The sequence below is a fragment of the Oratosquilla oratoria genome, chromosome 28, assembly GCF_046742065.1.
Source record: "Oratosquilla oratoria isolate Oo_2021 chromosome 28, ASM4674206v1, whole genome shotgun sequence".
Taxonomy (NCBI): Eukaryota; Metazoa; Arthropoda; class Malacostraca; order Stomatopoda; family Squillidae; genus Oratosquilla; species Oratosquilla oratoria.
The window spans coordinates 50,051,278-50,076,277 of NC_134804.1; the positions used below are offsets into that span (position 1 = coordinate 50,051,278).

At 41.7% G+C, this 25,000-nt stretch overlaps 1 protein-coding gene across 5 annotated transcripts in view; it reads left to right on the plus strand.

Annotated features, from left to right (window-relative positions):
- Positions 1-25,000, plus strand: part of LOC143040416 (semaphorin 5c-like) — a 168,746-nt gene that overhangs the window by 43,634 nt on the left and 100,112 nt on the right. For 2 of the 5 annotated variants that reach the window (XM_076211475.1, XM_076211478.1), the window contains one exon: positions 10,541-11,224. In XM_076211475.1, the coding sequence (XP_076067590.1) occupies positions 10,975-11,224 (250 nt within the window). In that variant the 5' untranslated portion in view covers positions 10,541-10,974. Of the gene's footprint in view, positions 1-6,643; positions 6,847-8,587; positions 8,610-10,540; positions 11,225-25,000 lie in introns of those variants that run through there. The other 3 variants (XM_076211474.1, XM_076211476.1, XM_076211477.1) reach the window with 3 other exon arrangements.

Here is a 25,000-nt window from a genome sequence, read left to right on the forward strand (position 1 = left end):
GTGAAGTCGTTAAGTTTTCAAATGTTTACGTGCAAAGACGACTAACTCGGCCTCGGGAGATATTTGAGTGCCACCACCATCGTGCCTTCAAGGTTGACTGGGTCTATCTATATGTTAATCCACTTGTGGGGAGGAAAGATACAAGGCAGTTGGAGTTATGTTTAGGGGAAGAAAGTTATGAATGTTTTTTCCCAAATGGGGCAGTTGAGGTAACACTTAAGTGATGATGATGATATGGTTTAACGTCACAAACTTCCCCCCTCTCGGAAGGCTAGGACGGTGCCCCTCACAGAGGGCTTTGTAGCGTGGAATTTAATGAACCATGCCCTTGGTTCAACTTCGCCGGTGGCAGGGTTCGAACCACCATCCCTCTCGACCTTCGCCGCAAGTAACGACGCTCTAACCCGCTCAGCCAGCGAACTCTTTTAGGTACGATCCAGGAAGATCTTCCCACAGACACAGTGTTGGATGTGGAGTTGGACGTAGGGATTGCTGTGCATCAGTGTGTTTGTGTGTCAGGCTGGATTCCGTCATCTGCATGAAGCCTTCTTTCAAAAACCGAAGCAAAACAACCCATATGGCGCGTCACTCTGTTGATGATGAGAATGACAGTGAAGATGCAAGGAATGCCTCAACTCAAAATGAGTTTCTTGTGCAAAAAAAAAAAAAAAGAAGAAAAAAAAGAGAGAGAGAGAGAGAGAGAGAGAGGAGGAAAGCAAAAGGAAGTAGAGTAAACGGATGAGGATTACAAACAAAAATGAGGAAGAGGAAAATAGAAAAAATAAGGAGGCTGGAGAAGAGATGAAAGATAAAGCTAAGAATGGTAACTGGGGTAATTATGAGGTGGGGAAGAAGAGGAGGCGGAGGAGGAAGAGACGAAGGAGTAGGAGGAGGAGGCGGAGGAGGAGGAGGAGTGGGAGAGCAAGATGGAACCAGGAGATGTAGGATTCTGGAGGATAAGAGATGAGTAAAAGAAAATATAAGTATTTTTTTCAGCAATAACCAGCGCTTCTATCCCTAAGGTCAATATCGCACCGAAAAGTGAGACGCAGGCGATCGACACAGACGACGCAGCACAGAGCAAAGGCAGACTTCCTGTTGCTGAATTGAAGTACAGTTTGACCTTTTCTATCACTTTAATACTTCTAGATGTACTACCTTAGCATTACAAGAGAGAGAAGTTCAACTCAGTAACAGAAAGTCTGCCTTTGGTCTGTGCTGCGTCGACTGTGTCGCCTGCGTCGACTGCGTCGACTGCGTCTCAGTTTGCGCTTAGGCTTAAAAGAGCAGAACGGAGCGCTGCCAGAAACCAAAAGAGATTAACATTTATTTTTTCGTGGGGTTAAATAAATAGGAAAAGAAAAATAGAACGGGAAGATGATAAGTACAAAGGAAATGTGACATTTCGACGACTTGAGCAGCTTTGCCGAGGACGACAATCATGCGATAGCGATCGTAAAAGGGGTATCACACTGGACTTTCCACGAGATTCGCCAGCATCGACGGTTGAGAGTTTGTTTGAGTAAAGACGACTTCGGTTACAATATTCTATTTTTCCGAATCTCCAAGTATCAAATCATCTTTCCGTCATATAGAGCAAAGCTGAATGATGAACTACGGTTGTAAATCTATACGAATGTTAGACAAACTGTTGAAATGTTCTTAGAGAAGTCTAGATTTCTGTAAGCGAAGTTGTATTCTAGTTACTCAAATGGAGGTTGGAGGTAGGATGTCGAAGGTAAAATAGCCCAGTGTGATAACCTCAGGCACATCATGATTTCAGATACGGCAGCGTTGGACCAAATCGTCGATAAAGATTTTCTTGGTAGATAGGGAACAGGTGTGTACTAATCATTTACACAACAAAACAACTGATACTTAAACTTTTCACACTCCTCAATCACGCTATGATTTCTTCAATACAAATACAATACTTGTTGCCAATTGTATATCTCTATACGTGGTATTCGTTTTACAGTGTAATACAGTTATTCTAAAAGAAACTTATGTAAAATGCTTAGTAAAGGGAAACATATTCGTATATCAAAAAGACATTTGACTGTGATCGTACAGCATGTTGTGTTAAATATATCATTGTGTTTGTCGACATTATGGTGTTACGGTAACTGTTAGGATTAGGAAGTCCGATTATCCAATTAATCGGATTCGCGTTTTGGAATCGGATAATCGCAATCGGACTAACTAACCCCCGCCAAACGAATCGGATAATCGGACTGCCGAAAATGTTTAAAGCGATTTGCGATTAATCCAGGTCTGACGTCGTCTTTGTTTCTGTCTAATCGCGAATTGGATTTCCTTTTTTTTTTCATCGAGCTTATCTCTGGTAATAGGATTGGTACCCATGATGTCTATATTACCTTATTACAATAACCAAGAATATGTCGTGCGTGTTTAATTATATTACGTATATGAAATTAAATAAAGATGAAAAGTGCATTAGCTTATCTCACTTGTTCTCGCGGAACCCTTAGGGACCTTTTACGGAACCTTAGGGTTCCGGGGAACCTTGGTTGAGGAACGCTGGTCTATACACCAACATACATCATTCCATTGGCATACCACATAGAACTACCGATAACTGTACAGAGACGATGAAGAAGAGCCCGGGGGATCGGAACGTGATGACAACACATAGAAAACCCGACTTGATTCGTTTCTGTTTTGTGTATCAGTCCAGCACTCAGGGCAAAGGTGGTGGCTTCAGCTGGGGCTAGGCACCAGCTGTAGTAACCCCGCTGTCGGCTTGAATGAGTTGAATTTGATTTATTTCCGCGTTGCGTCGTTCATCTGAACGTAAAAGGAACGGCCATATTGTGATTTATGTGTTCATTGGTGTTTGTACCGGTTTGGTAATGGTCACCAGGATCTAAGAACCAACGTAGATTTACGGCATGAATGAGATGAACGTAGACTAACAATAGACGCATTGGTGATCGTTGTGTAGATGATATAACAAGTGCTAGAGGTGTTTTATACGATTGGAGACTGCAAGAAAAAACAAATGAATAAAGAAACGATGAAGTCTTCCATTTAAGACCTTTCTGATTGGGATCAATTCGTCAACATCGTGACGTTTGATGGTGAGGGGGAAAGGATGGGGGTAGGAACGGACAATGCATCAACGGACAAAACCCCAATCAGTGAACGGGTTAGGTTAGGTGAGGTTAGGCTTGGTGAGGTTAGGTTAAGTGAGGTTAGGTTAAGTTATGTCCTCCCCCGCCCCCAATTTTCCTGTTGGGGTTTTGTCTACTATGCAGATTGGGTTTTTGTCCGTTGGGGTTTTGTCGTGTGTTCCTCGGGGGTGTGGGGGTTGTGTCGCCGGCTCGCTCTCTCTCTCTCACCGTGGACATGACCATTTGAGTTTGATTTATCGATTAAGCGTTCCGTGAACTGGGGACCTCTGCCCGGCTCACCTTTATCGACAGAACCACGGCGCGCGCGCGCACACGCACACACACACACACACACACACACACACACACACACACACACACACACACACACACACACACACACACACACACACACACACACACACACACACACACACACACACAACACACACACACACACACACACACACACACACACACACACACACACACACACACACACACACACACTCTCTCTCTCTCTCTCTCTCTCTCTCTCTCTCTCTCTCTCTCTCTCTCTCTCTCTCTCTCTCTCTCTCTCACACACACACTCTCTCTCTCACACACACTCTCTCTCACACACACACTCTCTCTCTCACACACACTCTCTCTCTCTCTCTCTCTCTCTCTCTCTCTCTCTTTTTCTCTCTCTCTCTCTCTCTCTCTCTCACACACACACACACACACACACACACACACACACACACACACACACACACACACACACACACACACACACACACACACACACCTATCTAGCTACTTAACAGCCCACATGAATTCATTATTGAGGCCCAATTAATTTAGTAGAAGAGTTCCAAATTTGTTTTAGAAAATTTAAACTTTGGGAATCAGAAATGGACTTGATCATTCATTTATCTATCATAAACTGTTCAAGAGTAATTTTTCGTAATTTCCTTTCGAAAGACATTACACCCATTAGTATGCATGGCATTTAACCTTATATACAAGTCAAAGAAGCTGCTAGATTAGTTATTAACACAAAGAATACAACGTAACTTCCCCACCAAGAAATTAAACTTGAAATGGCGTTTTTGCAATCTTGTAGAAAATGATGATTTGCAGGTCATTTTTGGTTTCTTTGTGTTCCCTCTTAGTCTCTGAACTCCCTCTCTGTTATTTGTAATAATTGATTAATTCGTTTTAACGTCGCGAACTTCCCCTATCAGGAGGCTAGTATGGTCCCCCTCACAGAGGGCTTTGTAGCGTGGAATTCAATGAACCATGCTCTTGGTCCAACTCGATTGCGGTAGGGGATTGAGATGACGTCACCTCGACCTCCGCCGCAAGTAGTGACGCTCTAATCCGCTCAGCCAACGAGCAACTTTTTGTATTTAATACTAATGCATATGCTATTGCCTATACTTATGGTCATGCTTATGCCGACAGTAATGCTGATGTTGTTGCTCATGGTAATGACAATTATCATTAGTATCAGCATTAACATCAACATCATAATGCTTATGTTAATGCTATGCCATTGCTTGTACTTATGCTCATGCCGACAGTAATGATGGTAATGCTAATGTTGATGCCGTTCCTCATGGTAATGATACTGCTTATGTTAATGCTGATACTATTAGTCATGCTAAGTGTAATGTTAATGATAATGTAAATTACATCAGTAGAACAAACAGAATAAACTACAAAAGGAAGAAATTCTTAATGTCATTTCTATTCAAATTATTCTGATAATTACAAGGGGGCTCCTCCGAGGTAAATAAAGACCTTTGGCTGTGACAAATGGGTTATAAGCGTCTGTGTAAGCCTGAGCGCAAACCGAGACGCAGGCGACACAGGGGACGCAGCACAGAACAAAGGCAGACTTTCCTGTTGCTGAACTGAAGAAGAGTTTGACCTTCTCTCTCACTTGAAAGACTTCTAGATGTACTACTTCAGGATTTCAGGTGAGATAGAAGTTTAAACTGTACTTCAGTTCAGCAACAAGAAGTCTGTCTTTGCTCTGTGCTGTGTCGCCTGTGTCGCCTGCGTCTCAGTATGCGCTTAGGCTTAAGTGCAGGTCTTTCTGGCACAGGAGAGTCTAAAGTCGACTTAACTGTTGACGCGTCTTGCGTCCCTATCTACCCTATCAAGAGGGACCAAAGGTACTCTTAAGTTTCCTTATCTCTCACCATATAGACCGAGTTACATAGCCGTTCAGATTATGAATGGACTGTTTCTAGTACCGATCTAGCGCATAGAACTAGAAGTCAATCTTCACCAAAGCTGTCTTGGGTTGTGGATAGGGAAGTTGAGGAACAATGGACCAACATCTAAGGCCTTAGAGGGAAAGATTGAGGTTTCAGTAGTTTTATTTATTTTTTAATCTATATAGCCTTTGTTTTTTCTGGTCACTACATGACGTATCATACGATCTTCGAGATGGTTTAGAACCTTGTTAATGAAGTTACGCATTCAGAAAATTGGAAGGAAATAGGTCTACGTGGGAAACTTGATTGGAGTGAGGGTAAAAATTCTCCTAGTTAAAGGGATGGGAAAGGGAAAACAGTGCTCCGTTTTAGAACATAATAACATAAGAACATAAGAATAGAGGAGATTGCAAGAGACCATAAGGCCTACACTAGGCAGTTCCATGTCCCTTACCACCTTTCATCCCTATCCATAAAGTTATCTAACCTCCTCTTAAAACAACGAATCGTTTCAGCACTCGCCACGTTGTTACTAAGTCTATTTCATTCGTTAATCACTTTGTTGGTAGATCGGTTCTTGCATATTTCTTAATCCTAAATTTAGCTACATGACCAACACCGTTCCTTCCATATATATATATATATATATATATATATATATATATATATATATATATATATATATATATATATATATATATATATATATATGTGTGTGTGTGTGTGTGTGTGTGTGTGTGTGTGTACAGTAATAATGATAGTAACAATAATAATATAATAATAATGATAATAATAATGAAAATAGAAATAAATAAATTGATAAAAAGTGAAGGACTTGGACCCGTTGACGATTATCTCCTGCAGATGTCGTTCTTTGACTCTATGTTCGCGGACTACGAGGGGGCGTGGCAGTCACCGGGACCCTCGGATTCGGAGTCCCGTTATATGAAGTGAGGTTGAAACCAACGCGCCACCTCGGCGCAAAAGTGTTAACCCTTGAAATTGATTTAACCCAGAAATTGATTCCCTGATATGTAATTCTTAAAACTATCCTCGTTGACCTAGAGGTCAGTCTGATTCACAAGGAAAGAACTATATTTTATTTTGTTCCTTTTCGTTTTCTCCTCCTCTTCCTCCTCCTCCTCACCTTTTACCTTGTTCTTCTCATCTTCTCCGTGACCCATGTACTAGGAGAGAGAAGCCCACGTGCAGGAGGACATGGAGCTACTGATAAGAGCTAGGTTGGGCACGGGTGCGGCAACTGATAAGAAACGAACGCTCAGTCAGGTAGTAACTTCATCATCACACTATCGCGTAGTCCCTTACGGGCATCGAAGTGCGCGCGCGTCAGGGGTGTGTGTGCTCGCCGTGGTTGTCTACCAGAGACCGAAAAGCGACCCTCAAGAGCATTAGCCGCTTGCAGAAGACGAGAAACTACGGTGACTTGAGTGTCAGTGAGGTTGTTCTGTGTACAGTCGAACACAAGTGCCAAACGTCTGCCAGTAAGTCGGACTTCAAATTTTCTGATGACAGAAACGCACGCTTGAGTGATTCTAGGAAATGTTCGTCAGTTTTATTAAATGCTTGTTAAGGGTGAATCGCGTCGCAGTTGAGAGTCGACGTTATTTGAAAACGATGTGACGTCATCTCTGTGGATGCTGAACTCCTTTCACTCGTAAATATTGAATTGAACCCACAAGCGTCTTTTGAGAATCTGTGTACATTGAGTACATTTCTTTACTTCATTTACGGTAGGAATAAGTACATCACATCTTTCAAAAACTGTAGTACATTTAGTACTACCTCTGTAGCGCTTGTGTTTGAGAAAGAATGGAACCCGATATCTTTGGCTATCCAACAAGATTCAACCATAGTCGCACCTATAGACTTAGATTGCCTGGTCCTAGTAAGGGAATGGACCTATTTGCTACATCTAGTGCACTCTATAAAAGGCGTAACGACTAACAGACACCAATTTTTTTTTTTTTTTTTTTTTTTCTTTTTTTTAAAGGAATTGAAAGGCGGTGCCTCAGCTTCTCTGAGGGTTTCTATTGGTCGAGACACGTGTAAGGCACAGTCGAGACACGTATAAGCCACAATCGACGTGTTATTTAAACCTACGAGTGGTGGAGAAAGTATCAACAAGGAAAGACAACGGATATAGTGAAAGCTTTTCTGTTAATAAAAGACCAAACAACGGGAGACCTTCCTGTTTGTTCTCTCCTTCTCCTGTTTATCTTTCATTTTCAGAGTTTTATCTTCCTTAAACCCACTCTACCCCTTATCTTAATCTTGGAAGAAAAATCCGAAATGACATTTCCTCCGAATTAGTTGATATGCGTGTCCGTCCGCGTTCGATTAAAGGAGTGTTTTATCTAATCATTTGTTTATTTCTTTATCAGATGCTACTCTAATGAAACTAAAACAAAGTTTATATATTTTTTCTCAAATGTATGCGTTTCAAATCGTGTTAAAAGAATGGGTGAATATCCCTCGGCAAACTCGATCTTCCCCAATCACAACCCATGTCCCTCTTGTTTATTTATTTATTTATTAGATTCTGGTCTAATGAAACTAAAACAAAGTTTATATATTTTTTCTCAAATGTATGCGTTTCAAATCGTGTTAAAAGAATGGGTGAATATCCTTTGACAAACTCGATCTTCCCCAATCACAACCCAAGTCCCTCTTGTTTATTCATTTATTAGATACTGCTCTAATGAAACTAAAACAAAGTTTATATATTTTTTCTCAAATGTATGCGTTTCAAATCGTGTTAAAAGAATGGGTGAATATCCTTTGACAAACTCGATCTCCCTCAATCACAACCCAAGTCCCTCTTGTTTATCTATTTATTAGATACTGCTCTAATGAAACTAAAACAAAGTTTATATATTTTTTCTCAAATGTATGCGTTTCAAATCGTGTTAAAAGAATGGGTGAATATCCCTTGACAAACTCGATCTTCCCCAATCACAACCCAGGTCTCTCCTAACTCAGAACCACGGTCTGAAACGCATAACTAATCGACAAAAGAGGAAAGAAAAGGCGACTTTAAGAAGAAACGAATAAGAAAAAAAAAGAGAAGATTATGTTGTTTAGGGGTGGGAAAACCAATATAAGCCGTGGATACAGTTATCTCCAGGACTTAAGAATATACGCGAACTTTGAGATAAGAGTTAAGATTCAAACCTTCGATCTTTGAGCAAGATAAGCCGAAGCTTAGTGTGCCTACTGCGTCATAGCTAGGTTGGCAGGTGGATGGGTGGGTCCATATGTATATACGTATGTCAGTTTGTATGTGTGTACATATGTATATTTATGTATGTGTGTATGTAATGTAAGTTTGTATGTGGGTATGTATGTACTGTATGTATGAATATATGTATGTGTATACGTATGTCAGTTTGTATGTGTGTACATATGTATATTTATGTATGTATGTGTGTAAGTGTATGTGGCTATGTATGTATGTATATACGTATGTCTATGTGTGTACATATGTATGTTTATGTATGTATGTGTGTATGTATTTATGTGTGTAAGTTTCTATGTGGGTATGTATGTACGTGTGTATATATATACGTATGTCAGTTTGTATGTGTGTACATATGTTTATGTATGTATTTGTGTATGTATGTGTAAGTTTGTATGTGGGTATGTATGTACGTATGTATGTGTGTATATACATACGTATGTCATTTTGTGTGTACATATGTATGTTTATGTATGTATGAGTGTAATTTTGTATGTGTGAATGTATGTACGTATGTATGTATATATGTATATAAGTTTGTATGTATGCATGGTTGTATATACGTATGTAAGTTTGTATGTGTGTATGTATGTATAAAGGGGTTATCACATTGGGCTATTTTTCCTCCGACAGTTGGAGCCGATCTGCAGCCTGCAGCTCTGGGAAATGATTGTACTATGCTGGAGGAAAATAATCTTCCTCCAACACATCAAATAACATTCTACGTAAATTTTTGACAAAACAAAACAATATCCCACAGTAATTCCACAGCGAAAAAAAAAAAATCTGAAGTTGGGCCGAACCGTCGATCAATTGGAAGTTGAAGGAAAAACAGCCCAGTGTGATAGCCCCTCACACCTCACTAAAAACCCCAATCACTTCATCTCCACAACACCTCCTTCTGCACCTACTCAGTTGAACTGCAACCTTGGGCCCCTCAACCTCTTATCTCCTCCTAATCTGGACGGTTTGGTGCTTGTGGATTGGAAGTTGGCAAGCAAAGGCAACTTCGCAGACTCGTATTTGTGTGTTGTATGCGTTCACAGGCACCCAAGCACACGAGAACACAAATACATGCATATGGATACGCAGGTTCTGAAATAGGCATACACAACGCTTTCTCAGATACACAGCCTACCTCTTTCTCTACCTCTCTCTGTCTGTCTGTCTGTCTCTCTCTCTCTCTCTCACTTTGTCTCTCTCTTTCTTTCTTTATCATTCTTTATCTCTCTCTCTCTCTCTCTGTACCCCTCTCTTTCTCATTCTTTATCTCTCTCATTTTCTCTCTGTCTCCCTCTCTCTCTCTCTCTCTCTCTCTCTCTCTCTCTCTCTCTCTCTCTCTCTCTCTCTCTCTCTCTCTCTCTCTCTCTCTCTCTCTCTCTCTCTCTCTCTCTCTCTCTCTCTCTGTCCCCTACACACACACACATACCACATACAATTCATAAAATTCACATACAAATAAGTCCGTGTATCTTCGTGGTCTTGTTGCATTTCTGTTGCCGAACCTTATCTTTTATTGTCCTTTCTCTCTCTTCTCTTCCGTCGTCGTCCTTTCAACCAATTCAGATAGATTTTTTGATTCTTAGATCGAATTTTTACATATTTTGTTATGTGAAAAGTATAACAATTATAACGCACTTGTGAAAAATATCATTTTAGGCCTTTGTATATGTATATGTTCTAAATATATATATATATATATATATATATATATATTTAAGTATATATATATATATATACCTATATGTGTGTGTGTGTGTTTGCGCGCATGTGTGTGTGCGTGCGTTCATAAACACACGGACCTTTTTTTCTCATTGCAAAATGCTCATAAAAACAAGAGTATTTCTTGCATCGGAGTTCTTGATATTTCTCGTATTACTTGACTCACAAAGTCGACACGATTAAGATCTTCCATTCAGATAAAAATTTTCTTGTTCCAGATGACGAAACCCTGAGTCTGAAATGCATCGTCCCCGCGCCTGCCCACCCTGTTCGCTCGACCTCATCCCCTGAGGGTTTTCGCCGCGAGCAAGACGCCTTTGTTCCCGCCTGCAGAGACCGCTGGTCATCGAGCAAAGAACACCAAGGCCCTATTGGTCAGGTCTCACCCCAAGAGACGCTCTACTTCTTCCTTTCAGGAGAAAGATCAGATCACTGACATTGTCAGTTGTCACGAAGGAGTAGCCCTGATGCTACTACAACCTGCGGAGCACATCGTGTGTTCGTAAACCGAAGCAAGCGGTCGTGTTAATCTAATTACGTTTAATCAAAACACCAGTTCATACCGGTTTCGTTGTGTGCGAGTGTATGTGAGCGTGGTCGCGTGGTCGTGTGTTTACTTCGCGAGAAGATGGTATGGTAAGAAGGGGTCGCCATGTCTGTACAGTTGCCTCCACGTCACCCTCCACGGCTCAAGAGGAGGAGGGACGGCGGACGCGCGCGACTATCCGCCGAGAGCCTGTATATGTATTTCGGGGCGCTTTTGATCCTTCTTTTCGCGTCCACGATCATATACCTGCCTCATGCAGAAGCTCTCCTGCATCCACAGTCCTCCTGGTCGCCTTCGGTCAGGATCCCCTCCATCAGAGATGAGGTCAACGACTTCCGGTACGTCAGTCATAATGGTAAGTACTGATCGTCTTTCCTTTTTTTTCCCATTTTTTTTTTTATTTTTTTTTTTACCTTTTTCTTTTTCAGGTATTGCTGAATACAGATGGATGTACCTTTCGTTACTCGCTTCTGGAGGAGTTATTGCTTTGAGGGTTGCTGAGTCAATATTGCTGGAATTTTTATTCATGAATAGCTTGGAGGGAGTAGGTGAATATAGGGTAGATTTTTTTTTTGTTAGTGAAAACTCCCTAAAAGTACGTTTGGACATTTCTCTGGCTTGTTTTACTAGCATTTCGGTACTGTGATTCTTGTAATGAAAGTCTCCAATTAGGCTGGCAATGTATCCAGTAAAAAAAAAAAAAAAAAAATAATAATAATAATAATAATAATAATGATAATAATAATAATAATAATAATAATAATAAAAATAGATAAATAAATAAATAAATAAATAAATAAATGAATAAAATAAAATGTCTTCCCGGGATGTGGGAAGTGAGAAACCCTTGCTAGAGCAAACTCTGTCAGGTGTGGTAAGCCGCTGGGTTTTCTAGGCCGATGTTTGGGTCGCCTCCCCGCCTGGCTGCCAGGAACCAACGCAGGAAGCCCACAGCTGGTCCTGGGAATCGAACTCACGACCACTTGTTCGCGAGTTCGAGACGCTATCCATTAGGCAACAAGGCATTAGAAACATTTTGTCGTCTCGTTCAGTCAAGTGATTAGTCAATAGGAATTTCAGAATGTTAATACTAAAAACAACTGATCGCCTCAACACAGATGTTTGGTTAATATCAGCCGATCTTGTTCTGCAGAGGTTCTGGATTAAAAAAAAAAAAAAAAAAAAAAAAAAAATCGATCGACAAAGATTTCGCTTTCTCCCAAATCTCAATGTAACCTAGAAATCATGTCGAAACCACGTTGCTTGTTTTCCATCACGTTGCATAGAAGAACTCCTTTTCTTCTTCTTCTTCTTCCGCTCCTTCTTCCTCTCATTCTTCCTCTTCTTCTTCTTCTTCTTTTCCTCTTCTTCTTTTCTTCTTCTTCCTCTTCTTCTTTTTCTTCTTCCTTTTTTCTTCTTTTTCTTCTTTCTTTTCTTCTTTTTCTTTGTCTTCCTTTTCTTCTTCCTTTTCTTTTTTCACCTTTTTATCTTATTTTTTCTTCTTCCTTTTCTTTCTCCTTTTCTTCTTTCTCCTCGTCCTCCTCCTCCTCCTCCTCCTCCTCCTCTCCCTCATCCACTTCCTCCTCTCCCTCCTCCACTTCTACTTCTACCACCATCGTAGGAGCCAGATACTCTCATTGGGATGCGGACCTCATCCGATGTTTGTTGAAGCTACACATGTTCAAGTGTACTGTTGAGTACATTTGAGTTACTGAACTCTGTTCATTCTCTGACGCTTTTGTGAACGAGTGGCTTCTCTTTGTGTTCATCGTATGTTACAACGAACGCTTTCTGCAGGTTGAAAAAGCTTTGGTGTTTTGTCCAACACTACCTACAGTAGTATATTTGGGTAACTTTCTTTGCTTTTCCGACACCAAGGGTAGTTTTGGTGTCGGCCTGCAAACTGCGTGGCTGTGTGGTATGCATACTCAAAGTTGTTGAGGAGTTTAGGTTAGGTTAAATTAGGTTAGGTTAGGTTAAATTAGGTTAGGTAAGGTTAGGTTAGGTTAAATTTGGTTAGGTTAAATTAGGTTAGGTTAAATTAGGTTAGGTTAAATTAGGTTAGGTTAAATTAGGTTAGGTTAGGTTAAATTAGGTTAGGTTAGGTTAAATTAGGTTAGGTTAGGTTAAATTATGTTAGGTTAGGTTAAATTATGTTAGGTTAGGTTAAATTAGGTTAGGTAAGGTTGGGTTAGGTTTGGGTAGGTTAGGTTAGGTTTGGGTAGGTTAGGTTAGATTGGGGTAAGTTAGGTTGGGATAGGTTAGGTTGGGATAGGTTAGGTTAGTTTAGGGTAAGTTAGGGTAGGTTAGGTCAGCCTAATTAAACTTAAACAGTGTAGCTCAACAGTTAACCCTTCTTCACCAATCTTAATTTAGATATCGCAGCAAAGAATTCTCGCTGCCTTTCGCAAGTAATTTTCCCGAATCCATCCAAGCTCTTCAGTACAAAAGGATGTAGTAGTTTCGACATGTAACTTCTTAGTGTAGGCCTTATGGTCTCCTTGCAGTCTCCTTCATTCACATGTACTCTCTTTACTTGTGTGTGGTCTTCGGCTGCCACAGTTGACGACCAAATGTATTATGACCCAGGGTAAAGAACTCTGGAGGAAATGGAAGGTCGCTCGAGTCACTTGCTGGCAGACATGAAAATCCGACCCGAAATCGTAAACCTAGAGAGACGAGAGAGAAACGCTCTGACCTTTGGACCACTACGCCCCCCCCCCCACACACACACCTCTTCTTCTTCTTCTTCTTCCTTTTCCTCTTGCTCCTTCTCTTCCTCCTCTTCTTCTTCTTCTTCTTCTTCTTCTTCCTTTTCCTCATGCTCCTTATCTTCCTCCTCCTCCTCTTCTTCTTCTTCTTCTTCTTCTTCTTCTCTTTCTACTTGTTCTTCTTGTTCTTTCTCTTCCTCTTCCTCTTGCACCTCTTTCTCCTCTTCCTCTTCTTCTTCCTCTTCTTCTTCTTCTTCTTCTCTTTCTCCTTTTCTTCTTCTTCTTCTTCTTCTTCATCTTCTTTTTCTTCTTCGTCTCCTCCTCCTCCTCCTCCTCCTCCACCTCCTCCTCTTCTCCTCCTTATTCTTCTTCTTCTTCTTCTTCTTCTTCTTCTTGTACATCTTCCTGTTCTTCATAATAGTCGTCATTATCATTATCACCATTACCACCACCATCATTACCACCATCATCATCACCATCATCATCATCATCATCATCATCATCATCATCATCATCATCATCACCACCCATCATCATCATCATCATCATCGTCATCATCATCATCGTCATCATCATCATCATCATCATCATCATCACCATCATCACCCATCATCATCATCATCATCATCATCATCATCATCATCATCATCACCGTCTCAAGGTTAGATGCCTGGAGATTACTTCTCCTCACAGTGGCTGGTCGGCGGCGTTTGCCCGCGGGCAAGAAGAGGCAGAGAAACTGCTCAGCCGAGAAGGTCCCAAATGTCGACATTTTGGTATCTCTTCGCGTCCTCGAAAATCCTAATTGAGTGTAACTCTTGCTCTACTTACCACCAGGGTCTAACACAAGAGAAATTAAAATCGCCGTGTTCTTCAGAAGAGGAAGAAAAACTCGAAAGTATACCGCAACGATGAATGGCGTCTTCGGAAAGATTATTATCAACGAGTTTGTCGTTTGATATGGTCCGACTGCATCCGAATTGATTGAGATTTTTGTTGTGCCCAGGGCGTAACGCGACACGCTCGCGAGGAGTGGATGGGTGAGTGGATGGGTGGGTGATTGGGTTGCTAGGTTGAGGTGCGATCGACGACGTAGACGACGACGACGACGACGATGACGTCGACGTAGCTTCTCTTTGTCTTCCAATCGCAGCGTTGCGTTTCGCGCGAAACGATGACGTCATGACGTTAAGAGGAGTCCATTTTCTTTGCAAATTACCTGTTCACTCCGATGTCGACGATCAGTGATTGATGAAGCTAAATTTTACTTTTAATTTGTCTTGAGAGCCAATTTATGAATCTGAAATCTTGATCATTATACAATGGTTAGGAATTTTTTTGTTTTTTGTTTTTTTCTGATAATGAATGCTACCAAGAATGATTAATAATGTTATAATTTCATTTTTAGGAGAAAAATATATTCTTAGACATATTACAGAAGTTTAGCTTTCGTATCCTTTGTCACATGCTATCAAACACACTAGCTCATTTTTTTGGCCCATTCATTTATTTTTTTCACTTACCTTCCCTTTCCTTTTCTTTCCTTCCCTTCCCTTCCCTTCCCTTCACTTCCCTTCACTTCCCTTCACTTCACTTCTCTTCCCTTCATTTCCTTTCCTTCTCATTCCTTCCCTTCCCTTCCCTTCCCTTCCCTTCACTTCCCTTCACTTCACTTCTCTTCCCTTCATTTCCTTTCCTTCTCATTCCTTCCCTTCCCTTCCTGTCTCTTCCCTTACCTTCCCATCCCGTCCCCGTCTCTTCTTTTCCCATCCCTTCCCGTCCCTTCCCATCCCTTCCCACCCCTTCATACCACTTCCTAAGGGCTCATTCCCTCCCAGTCCTCTCTCCCTCCCATCCCTCCCTCCCTCCCTCCCTCCCTCCCAGCTTCCTCACACGTCCCACACCTGGCGTAAACTCCCCTTCCTCCGGCGGGAGCCTCGGGACACCAATCAGCGTTCAGTGTTTTGTGTACAGAATATTATAATAGAACAAAATGGAATGCATTATTCATTATCCGCCTGGTTTTGACATTTGTTACAAGTAATATTAGTCTAATAACAAAAGCTAAATGTGGGGGGCGATTTTGAAGTTGTCCACAGGAGATATCTACAGTTGATTGAGATCGAATTCTGATACAATGCGTGGATGGATTTCCTTGATCTATTCTATCTCCCCTTCTCCCCACCCCCCACCTTCCTACTGTCTTCATTCTCTGTCCCCACTCTCTCCCTCCCGTCTCTCTCCTCCTCCCTCCCTTCCTCTCCTGTCCCTGTTACCATTACACTACCCAGGTTCATCTGGGAGATAAGTAAGAACTTGTCTTACGATTTCTTGCAGTCTCCTTCATTCTCATGTTTTTATGATCTAATATAGACGATTGAGTATCAACACAGGCAAGAAATCAACGTATTTGATGATAAACGAATCAGATATGATGTGCTTGATCGAGAATAAGATATTTAATAATATCCAAGTTCAAATGGAAAATTACGAATGTAGACTTTTGATAAGAGATAAGAAAGATACAAGAGGAAGTGGAATAATGGCGGTAGTGGAGAATAACATAATAGAGGGCAATGTGATACACAGTGGAGATAGGACCGAGGCGATAAATCTGGAAATTATAACCTGGAAGAAAGATAGAAGAGGGATTCCAGACCCTAAGGCAAGGGCATGGAACGAAGCCGAACATAAAGAAATTAATGTTGCCTGGAATAATCATTCGCCCACAGGAAATTGTCGAAGAAAGTGGCTTTAATCATTAATAGGTGAATTGGTATGAGTTGGAAGCAGGCGAAAGTAAAGATTTATGTTAGAAATACCAATGGAAAGCTCAGTGATCCAATGGGTTATAGGTACGACAAGATCAAGAGGAGACAACATACCAACGCTCTATTGCTTCACATGAAACCCGATTTAGTTGATTCTTTGAAATACATTTTACAAAGAAAAAAAATCTAGGCAGAAATCTATAGGGACAAGACAGATGTAACTCGTGGAAAAATGACAAATTTTGAGAAAATTCTTTGAAGAAAGAAATTACGAAAGCAAAAGATATCGACAGAAAATATGATATATATATTCAAACTATTGAGTGAGAAAAAACATACCACGGGTTAGTGGAAAAAAAAATGGTTCAACATAAAATGTGAGACAGATAAAAGAGAGATGTATGGAAGGGGGGGCAAAGTAGTAGAAAGTTGGGTCATTAGACAAAGTAGTTACGAACACTGTTGTGAATTTGTAAATATCTTGTTTCATTGCTCGTTTCTTAAGCCTCTCAAGGTTGTGGCCTGCAGTGTGTACTTAGTCATGACAAGTGTCAGATGATATATTTCACTGCTGGAGGGCTTCAGCCTGATCGAGGGTCAGAAGAATCATATCTTTGTTCTTGCAGGAGGGGTGGGGTGGGATGGGGGTGAGGAGTAATAAAACTGTGCGCTTGTTAATCATAACAAAGTAAACAAGCTGAAGTGATTTCAAAGGTGACGCCACTTGTTATCATTATTTTTTATTATTATTGTTCGAGGTTTTTCTTCTTTATTCCATTCCATTTTTTTATTTGTAATCTCTCTCTCTCTGTCTATTTATTTATTTATCTTTATCTATCTGTCTATCTCTCTTTCTCTCTCTTTGTCTGTCTGTCTCTATTTCTCTCTCTGTCTATCTGCCCCTGTCTCTTTCTCTCTCTCTCTCTCTCTCTCTCTCTCCCTCTCTCTCTCCCTTTCTCTCTCCCCCTCCCTCTCTCCCCTCTCTCTACTCTCTCCCTCTCTCCCTCTCCCTCCCTCCCTCTCTCCCCCCCTCTCCCTCTCTCTCTCATATTCCTTTTACACTGTAAAAAGAATAAAAGAGATCATTATCGTGGTACAGATTTTGTAAAAATGAAGGAGAGAGAGAGAGAGAGAGAGAGAGAGAGAGAGAGAGAGAGAGAGAGAGAGGGGGGAATAGAGGTGGAGAAGGGTAACGAGGTTGGTGAGGTAATTAGACGAGGAAGACTGACGAAACAAACGAAGCGTGAGGTAAGGTTGGTGGGGGGTGGGGTGGGGTGGCATTTGAAGCTAAATAAGGGTGTTATAACCATCACTAAACTATCACTACTATCACTGCTGATACTATCGTCTACTATCACGCACCATCATCATAGTTACAACCATCTTCGTCTCCGGTTCCCTCTGCTATCTCTGCTACCATCTATACCATCACCTCTACCACCACTACAACAACAACAATGACAACAACAATAACAACATAAACAACAAAAGCAGCAGCAACAAATTGAACGACAACACAACAACACAACATCAACAACAACAACAATGACAACATAAACAACAAAAGCAGCAGCAACAACGTCAACAACAACACAACAATACAACACAACAACATCACATCAACAACAATAACAACATAAACAACAACAACAATAACAACATAAACAACAAAAGCAGCAGCAACAACTTCAACAACAACACAACACAACAACATCACATCAATAACAACAACAACAACAATCAACCTTCTCCATCAAGACCCCCACTTTATGTTCATTCAAGCGGCCCCATATAGCTCAATCCAGCTTCCACATGATTGGCTCATTAACACCGGGTTTCCACCAATAGTATGTCTTGCTGTTTACGTCCTGGGGAGGTCGGCTCGTGTAGGGGAGAAAGAGAAGGGCAATTAAGGGAACGAAGAAGGGGGAATGGGTTGAAAAGCTTTAAGGGGAATCATAAGCCAGAACTGAGAGTAAGGAGTTAACTTTACCTTTGAAATTAAAACTTCAAAAATATTGTCCTACTTACGGTCTGGTTTTATGCAGAAATAATTCTTATATATATAGTCATGGAGGTGGAGAGACTAGAGTAATGGTGGAGAAGGCTTCGATAGCGTTGAGTTGAAGAAATTTTTGACTTTGATAAGGTCTAAGAGTCTGCAAGAAATTTTGGGTTTGAGCAAAGGCAAAATGTATGCAAAATCGAAGAGTGTATCGGGGTGGTATTCAGTGATGAACACATAAATGAACACACACAGACATACACAGACACACAATATACATATATAGTACGTGTGTGTGTGTGTGTGTGTGTGTGTGTGTGTGTGTGTGTGTGTGTGTGTGTGTGTGTGTGTGCGCGCGTGCACAGGAGGCTAAGACTGTACTGTTTTGCTACTACAGGTGTTGAAAGAAGCCACTTTGAAACCAACCAACGACTTTCCAAGTCCCACTCGAGTGGTAATTCATGTACTCTATATACAGACTCTGTTTCATATCTCTCTCTCCCCCCTTCTCTCTCTCTCTCTCTCTCTCTCTCTCTCTCTCTCTCTCTCTCTCTCTCTCTCTCTCTCTCTCTCTCTCTCACTTTATTCTCTCTTATCTCCTCACTCTTTCCTGTCTTCATGTCTCAAATATCCCGTTTTATTTGTTTCATGTGTTCTTTCTATCTCTCTCTTTCTCTCAGTGTCCTACTCTCTATCTTACATTTTACATGTCTTCTTTCTATTCCCAACCACTATTCTTTCATCTCTTCTCTGCTCTTCCATCCCATTATATCGATCCTCTTACTCATATATTCTTTCTATTCCTCTTCTGTTCTCTCTTCTTCTTCTTAATCACCTTTCTATGAAAACCTTCCCTTTGTTATCTTCCTCCTTCCCCTTCTCCCCGCACTTCCTCTCGCCTCCCCCCCTCCTTTTTTCCCTTCTCTCTATTCTTCCTCCTTTCCTTCCCTCCCCTTCCCTCTCTCCCCTCCTGTCTCCCCGTTTTTCGTTCCTTGATGCGAGGTTGTTCGCAAGGAGGGAAGCACCCTTGAACCACAGTCCTGATCCTTCTTTCCTCCTGCCCTCCCTTCTTCCCTCCCAATCTCAGCTGACCATGTCCTCAGTGTACTCCATGTCTTTGCACCACTTCTCCCTCACTCCCTCTCTCTCCTCTCTCCTCTCTCCCTCTCTCCTCTCTCTCTGTCCTCTCTCCCTCTCTCCTCTCTAGACCCTTCCTCCGAATCTCAGTTGATCATGCCCTCAGTGTACTCCAAGTCTTTGCACCACTCCTCTCTCACTCCCTCTCTCACTCCCTCTCTCCCTCTCTCCCTCTCTCCTCTCTTCTCTCTCCCTCTCTCCTCTCTCCCTCACTCCTCTCTCCCTCACTCCTCTCTCCTCTCTTCTCTCTCCCTCCCTCCCAATCTCAGTCGACCACGCCCTTTCAGTGTACTCCATGTCTTTGTACTACTCCTCCCTCACTCCATCTCTCCCTTTCTCCTTCCTCATTCTCTCTCTCCCTCTCTCCTTCCTCATTTTCTCTTTCCCTCCCTCTCTCCTCTCTCCCTCTCTCCCTCTCTCCCTCTCTTCTCCCTCCCTCCCAATCTCAGGTTACCATGTCCTCAGTGTACTCCATGACTTTACATTACTCCTCCCTCCCTCTCTCCTCTCTCCCTCTCTCCTCTCTCCCTCTCTCCCTCTCTCCTCTCTCCCTCTCTCCCTCTCTCCCTCTCTCCTCTCTCCCTCCCTCCGAATCTCAGTTGACCATGCCCTCAGTGTACTCCATGTCATTGCGTCACCCCTCCCTCACTCCCTCTCTCCCTCCCTTCTCTCCTTCCTCCCTCCCTCCCTCTCTCTCTCCTTCCTCTCTCCCTCTCTCCTTCCTCTACGCCTTCGGTTAGGTCAAACGACTGTGCCATCAGCATAACCCGAAGGAAATTGCTTCATTGCATGAACAACACTCACAACTGTCGACGTTGCAATACTGAAAGCCATTTCAGTATCGCTTCTGACGGTTGATTTCCCATTAATAAACTCCGGACTCTATGCTCACATACAGTAGATGGGTTGGTGGACCCTAGTCTGAATGGTGTGTGGGGGGTCACGACCCTGCAGTAAAAGGAGTTTCTATCCTTAGGGAAAGATATGTCACCGAAGTGGTAGGGTTTATCAAGGAAGGTAGCAGATATATCTAAAAGTTGAAAGTGATATATTTTTTTTTTTTTGGGGGGGTGAGAGAAAAGGGGAGGGAACTAGTCTTCAGCCATAAGATAATGCTACGTGACCCTGATCCGTAGGGGTATCGCTTAAAAAAACTCAGTCCATACCATATCCGAGATACTTCAAATGAATAAGATAGAAGATGATCACCAAACGGAATAAGACTTTCTGGAGAGATTTACGTTATGACAGGTGCGATAATCGCTCAACGATAATCGTTCATGGCTCAACGATGATCGTCAAACGATTGTCTAAGTCACTGATTCTTTGTTTATTGAATGTTGGGGCTGTTTTGCTTCGAGCTGCGAATTACTACGAGGCTGATCATTTGAACCGAAACTACCACTATTATACCACTACCACTAATACTACCACTACTTCTACTACTAAAACCATTATCACTACAACTACCACTACTACTACCACTACCACTAATACTACCACTATTGTACCACTACCAATAATACTACCACTACTACTACTACTAATACTACCACTATCACTACAGCTACCACTACTACTACCACTACCACTAATACTACCACTACCACTAATACTACCACTACCACCACTACTAATACTACTAATACTACCACTATCACTACAGCTACCACTACTACTACCACTACCACTAATACTACCACTACCATTAATACTACCACTACCACTACCACCACTACCACAAATACTACCACTATCACGACCACTACCGCTACCACTACCACTACCACTACCACAGCCACTACCACAGCCACTACCACAGCCACTACCACTTTGACGACCACTACCAGAACATTTACCTGTACCACTGGTACTATTATAATCGGCAGATTGCCAGTACAGGATAATAAAGTGCGGTGTATTTGGCCTTGAGCGCTTATGTGCGTGTGTGTACGTGTGCGCGTGTGTACGTGTGTGCATGTGTGTGCATATATATGTGTGTGTGTGTGTGTGCGCGCGCGCGTGTGTACGTGTGTGTGTACGTGTCTGTACATGTGTGTGTGTGTCTCGTGTGTGTGTGTCTCTCTGTGTGTGCACGTGTGTGTGTGTGTGGTTTGATGCATCTCTTCAGTCTACCGCGACCAGGAAATTTAACTTAAATTTCACTAATCTCACTTTTCAATTTTTTTTACCCTTTCCAACGGGAGGACACTCCACAAGTGAATAAAAGAATTTGTGGTTGACCATGATAAAGCAAAGAATATTAGTCCTTATGGAAATGGTACATTAAGGCGAGTTTAATGTATAAGGCTACTGTATAGCTGTATAACACCATTGAACAACAAGAACTTCGATATGGACGGTGTTAATGTTTGTAAAATATACAATATATCAAATTTCCATATACTATATTCAATACATGTATTCAAAAAGCAACCTGTAGAGTAACTTTATATACATCCAGAACCACTAGGGGAGGAAACCCAGTGTAGGAGAATGCACAGTTGAGAACTTAGGCAAGAGACTAAACAGGAAAGAATAATAGATATTGTTAAGAGAAATAGACTAAGATGGGCAGGGCACGCTTGGAGAAGATCAGGATACCAAGAAAGGAGATGAACGCGAGAGTGGAAGGGAGGAAACCAACAGGAAGACCTCGAAGGGGGTGGATTGATGGCGTCAAGAGGGAGGAGGTGGTCGGGGAGAGAAATAGCGACGGTCTAGAAAAATGGATGGAACTGGCACAAGATAAGATGGCGAAGCTTGATGTTGATGGTCATGGATCTGCAAGAAGTCCAAGGTTCTCTGGAGTAGTAGTAGTAGTAATAGTAGTAGTAGTGGTGGTGGTAGTAGTAGTAGTGGCGCTGGTGGTGGTAGCAGTAGTAGTATTAGTAGTAGTAGTAGTGGTGGTGGTGCAGGTGGTGGTAGTAGTAGTAGTAGTTGTAGTAGCAGTAGTGGTGGTGGTGCAGGTGGTGGTAGTAGTAGTAGTGGTAGTAGAAGTAGTAGTAGTAATAGTAGTAGTAGTAATAGTAGTAGTATTTTTTTTTTTTTTTTTTTTTTTTTATAAAAACGACCTCCATCCTCGTGGAACTGTGTGGTGGAAGCAGCAGGGTCTGTCTTAGTGGTAGTGGTGGTAGTAGTAGTAGTAGTACTAGAGTAGTAGTACTGGTGGTAGTAGTAGTAGTAGTAGAGTAGTAGTAATAGTAGTAGAAGTAGTTTATCCAATATGCTGTCGGGATGTGGAAATCTATTGACAGATGTTGTATGTAAGTTGTATCACCTTATTTAGAATAATCTACAATGTCCTCTGCATCTCAGCATAGCCTGTGTGTGAAGGTAGGAAGCTTACACCAGGGAGCCCCTAGCTGCTGCAGACAATTCCTTTGTCGATAGACTGGATGTTTGAATAGCCAGGGAAAGTGGTAGTTACTTGCAGTTGATGGGGACAATTGTGAAAAAAAAAAAAAAAAAAAAAAAAAAAAAAAAAAAAAAAAAAAAAAAAAAAAAAAAAAAAAAAAAAAAAAAAAAAAAAAAAAAAAAAAAAAAAAAAAAAATCACTTTTATTTCTGATGTTTAAATTGGTTTTGATTTTTATAGATTACTAAGAATGTAAGCGTATAACTCTTTGTCACACTTATACACGTGTATCTTTGTTATTCCATTCATGATAATCGTCTACACTACTTGTGGTTGCCAGACACCACTGTAAAGAGAGAAAGCGTCGAAAATGTTTGTTTCCTCTTTTGTAAAAGCTTTATGTCCTTTACGAAAACTAGAAGTTCACTGGATCGTATTTTGCGCACGGCCTTAACACGCATGCGCTCTCTCTGTCTCTCTCTCTCTCTCTCTCTCTCTCTCTCTCTCTCTCTCTCTCTTCTCTCTCTCTCTCTCTCTCTCTCTCTCTCTCTCTCACTCTCTCTCTCTCTCTCTCTCTCTCTCTCTCTCTCTCTCTCTCTCTCTCTCTCTCTCTCTCTCTCTCTCTCTCTCTCTCTCTCTCTCTCTCTCTCTCTCTCTCTCTCTCTCTCTTCTCTCTCTCTCTCTCTCTCTCTCTCTCTCTCTCTCTCTCTCTCTCTCTCTCTCTCTCTCTCTCTCTCTCTCTCTCTCTCTCTGTCTGTCTGTCTGTCTTCAAACTCCGCGCGCCTCAGGGGTAGCGGCGAGACTGATGTCTGGGTTATGTACTCGCTAACACACACACACACACACACACACACACACACACACACACACACACACACACACACACACACACACACACACACACACACACACACACACACACACACACACACACACACACACACACACACACACACACACACACACACACACACACACACACACACACACATTACCATCATCATCATCATCATCATCATCATCATCATCATCATCATCATTATCATCATCATCATCAATTGAGAGCACACACTAGGGGACGCGTCGCTTCACTTAGACGTGGACTTCATTCGCCAGGGTCTCTCCGAGCAAGCTCCCATGCAAGCGCCCCTCCCATTCCGAACAGCTCTCGGCAGGATTAGTCTACTTACTCTAGCCATGTAATATATATATATATATATATATATATATATATATATATATATATATATAGTGGTCCAGATGACTAGAAACGGAAAGATCTTTGCAACATTACCGGAAGAGTCTAAGAGTCTGAGGGATAATTTTGAGAAAATGAAAATGCTTTGAAGAAAATGATAAATTCAGAATTATCATATTCAACGAAATATGTATTAGAGAAAATCTCCTTACACTTGTACACCTTGGACACACACACACACACACACACACACACACACACACACACACACACACACACACACACACACACACACACACATATATATATATATATATATGTATATATACATGCAAACTCACGCACATTGTGTGTGTGTGCGCGCGCGCGTGTGTGTGTATGTATGTGTGTGTATGTGTGTAAAGCTCGTTCCCGTGATCAAGGCATTGACTGCTGACAAAGGGTGCCCGGTTTTCAGGTTCTGCCTCCCATCGATCGTTCGGCCCGACCGATCACAATGGGCATAGCGTAGAGTCACCACCAAAGTTGTGTCATGGTTCTTGGGTGCAATGAGATGAGGAGTTCTCCTGCTTAGCACTTGATGTCTTTCTCAAAACATCGTCAATATCTTATTGTAGGACGTACAATGCAAAGGAAAAGTGTAATGTAAAAGCTTAGGAGAGTATATTTGCATGGGTGTGTTCGGTAGTGGCATGACTTCTGCTCGTGATTGTGCATGTTCAGTCGACCTCCATATAAGGCGATGCAGTGTCACCGGCGGAGCCTGTACTGATGTAAATAAAAAAAAATACAGACCTTTTGTGCGAGGAAAGTGGGCTGGGATGAAAATGATTTGATAAAAACAACAACAGAGATTTATTTGTGATGAAATATACGATTGAGTTACAAGGTTCAGCTTCATTGCTGAAGTATCAGGTTTCTCTGATTATTCATAGCAGGCTTCAGGTGGGTT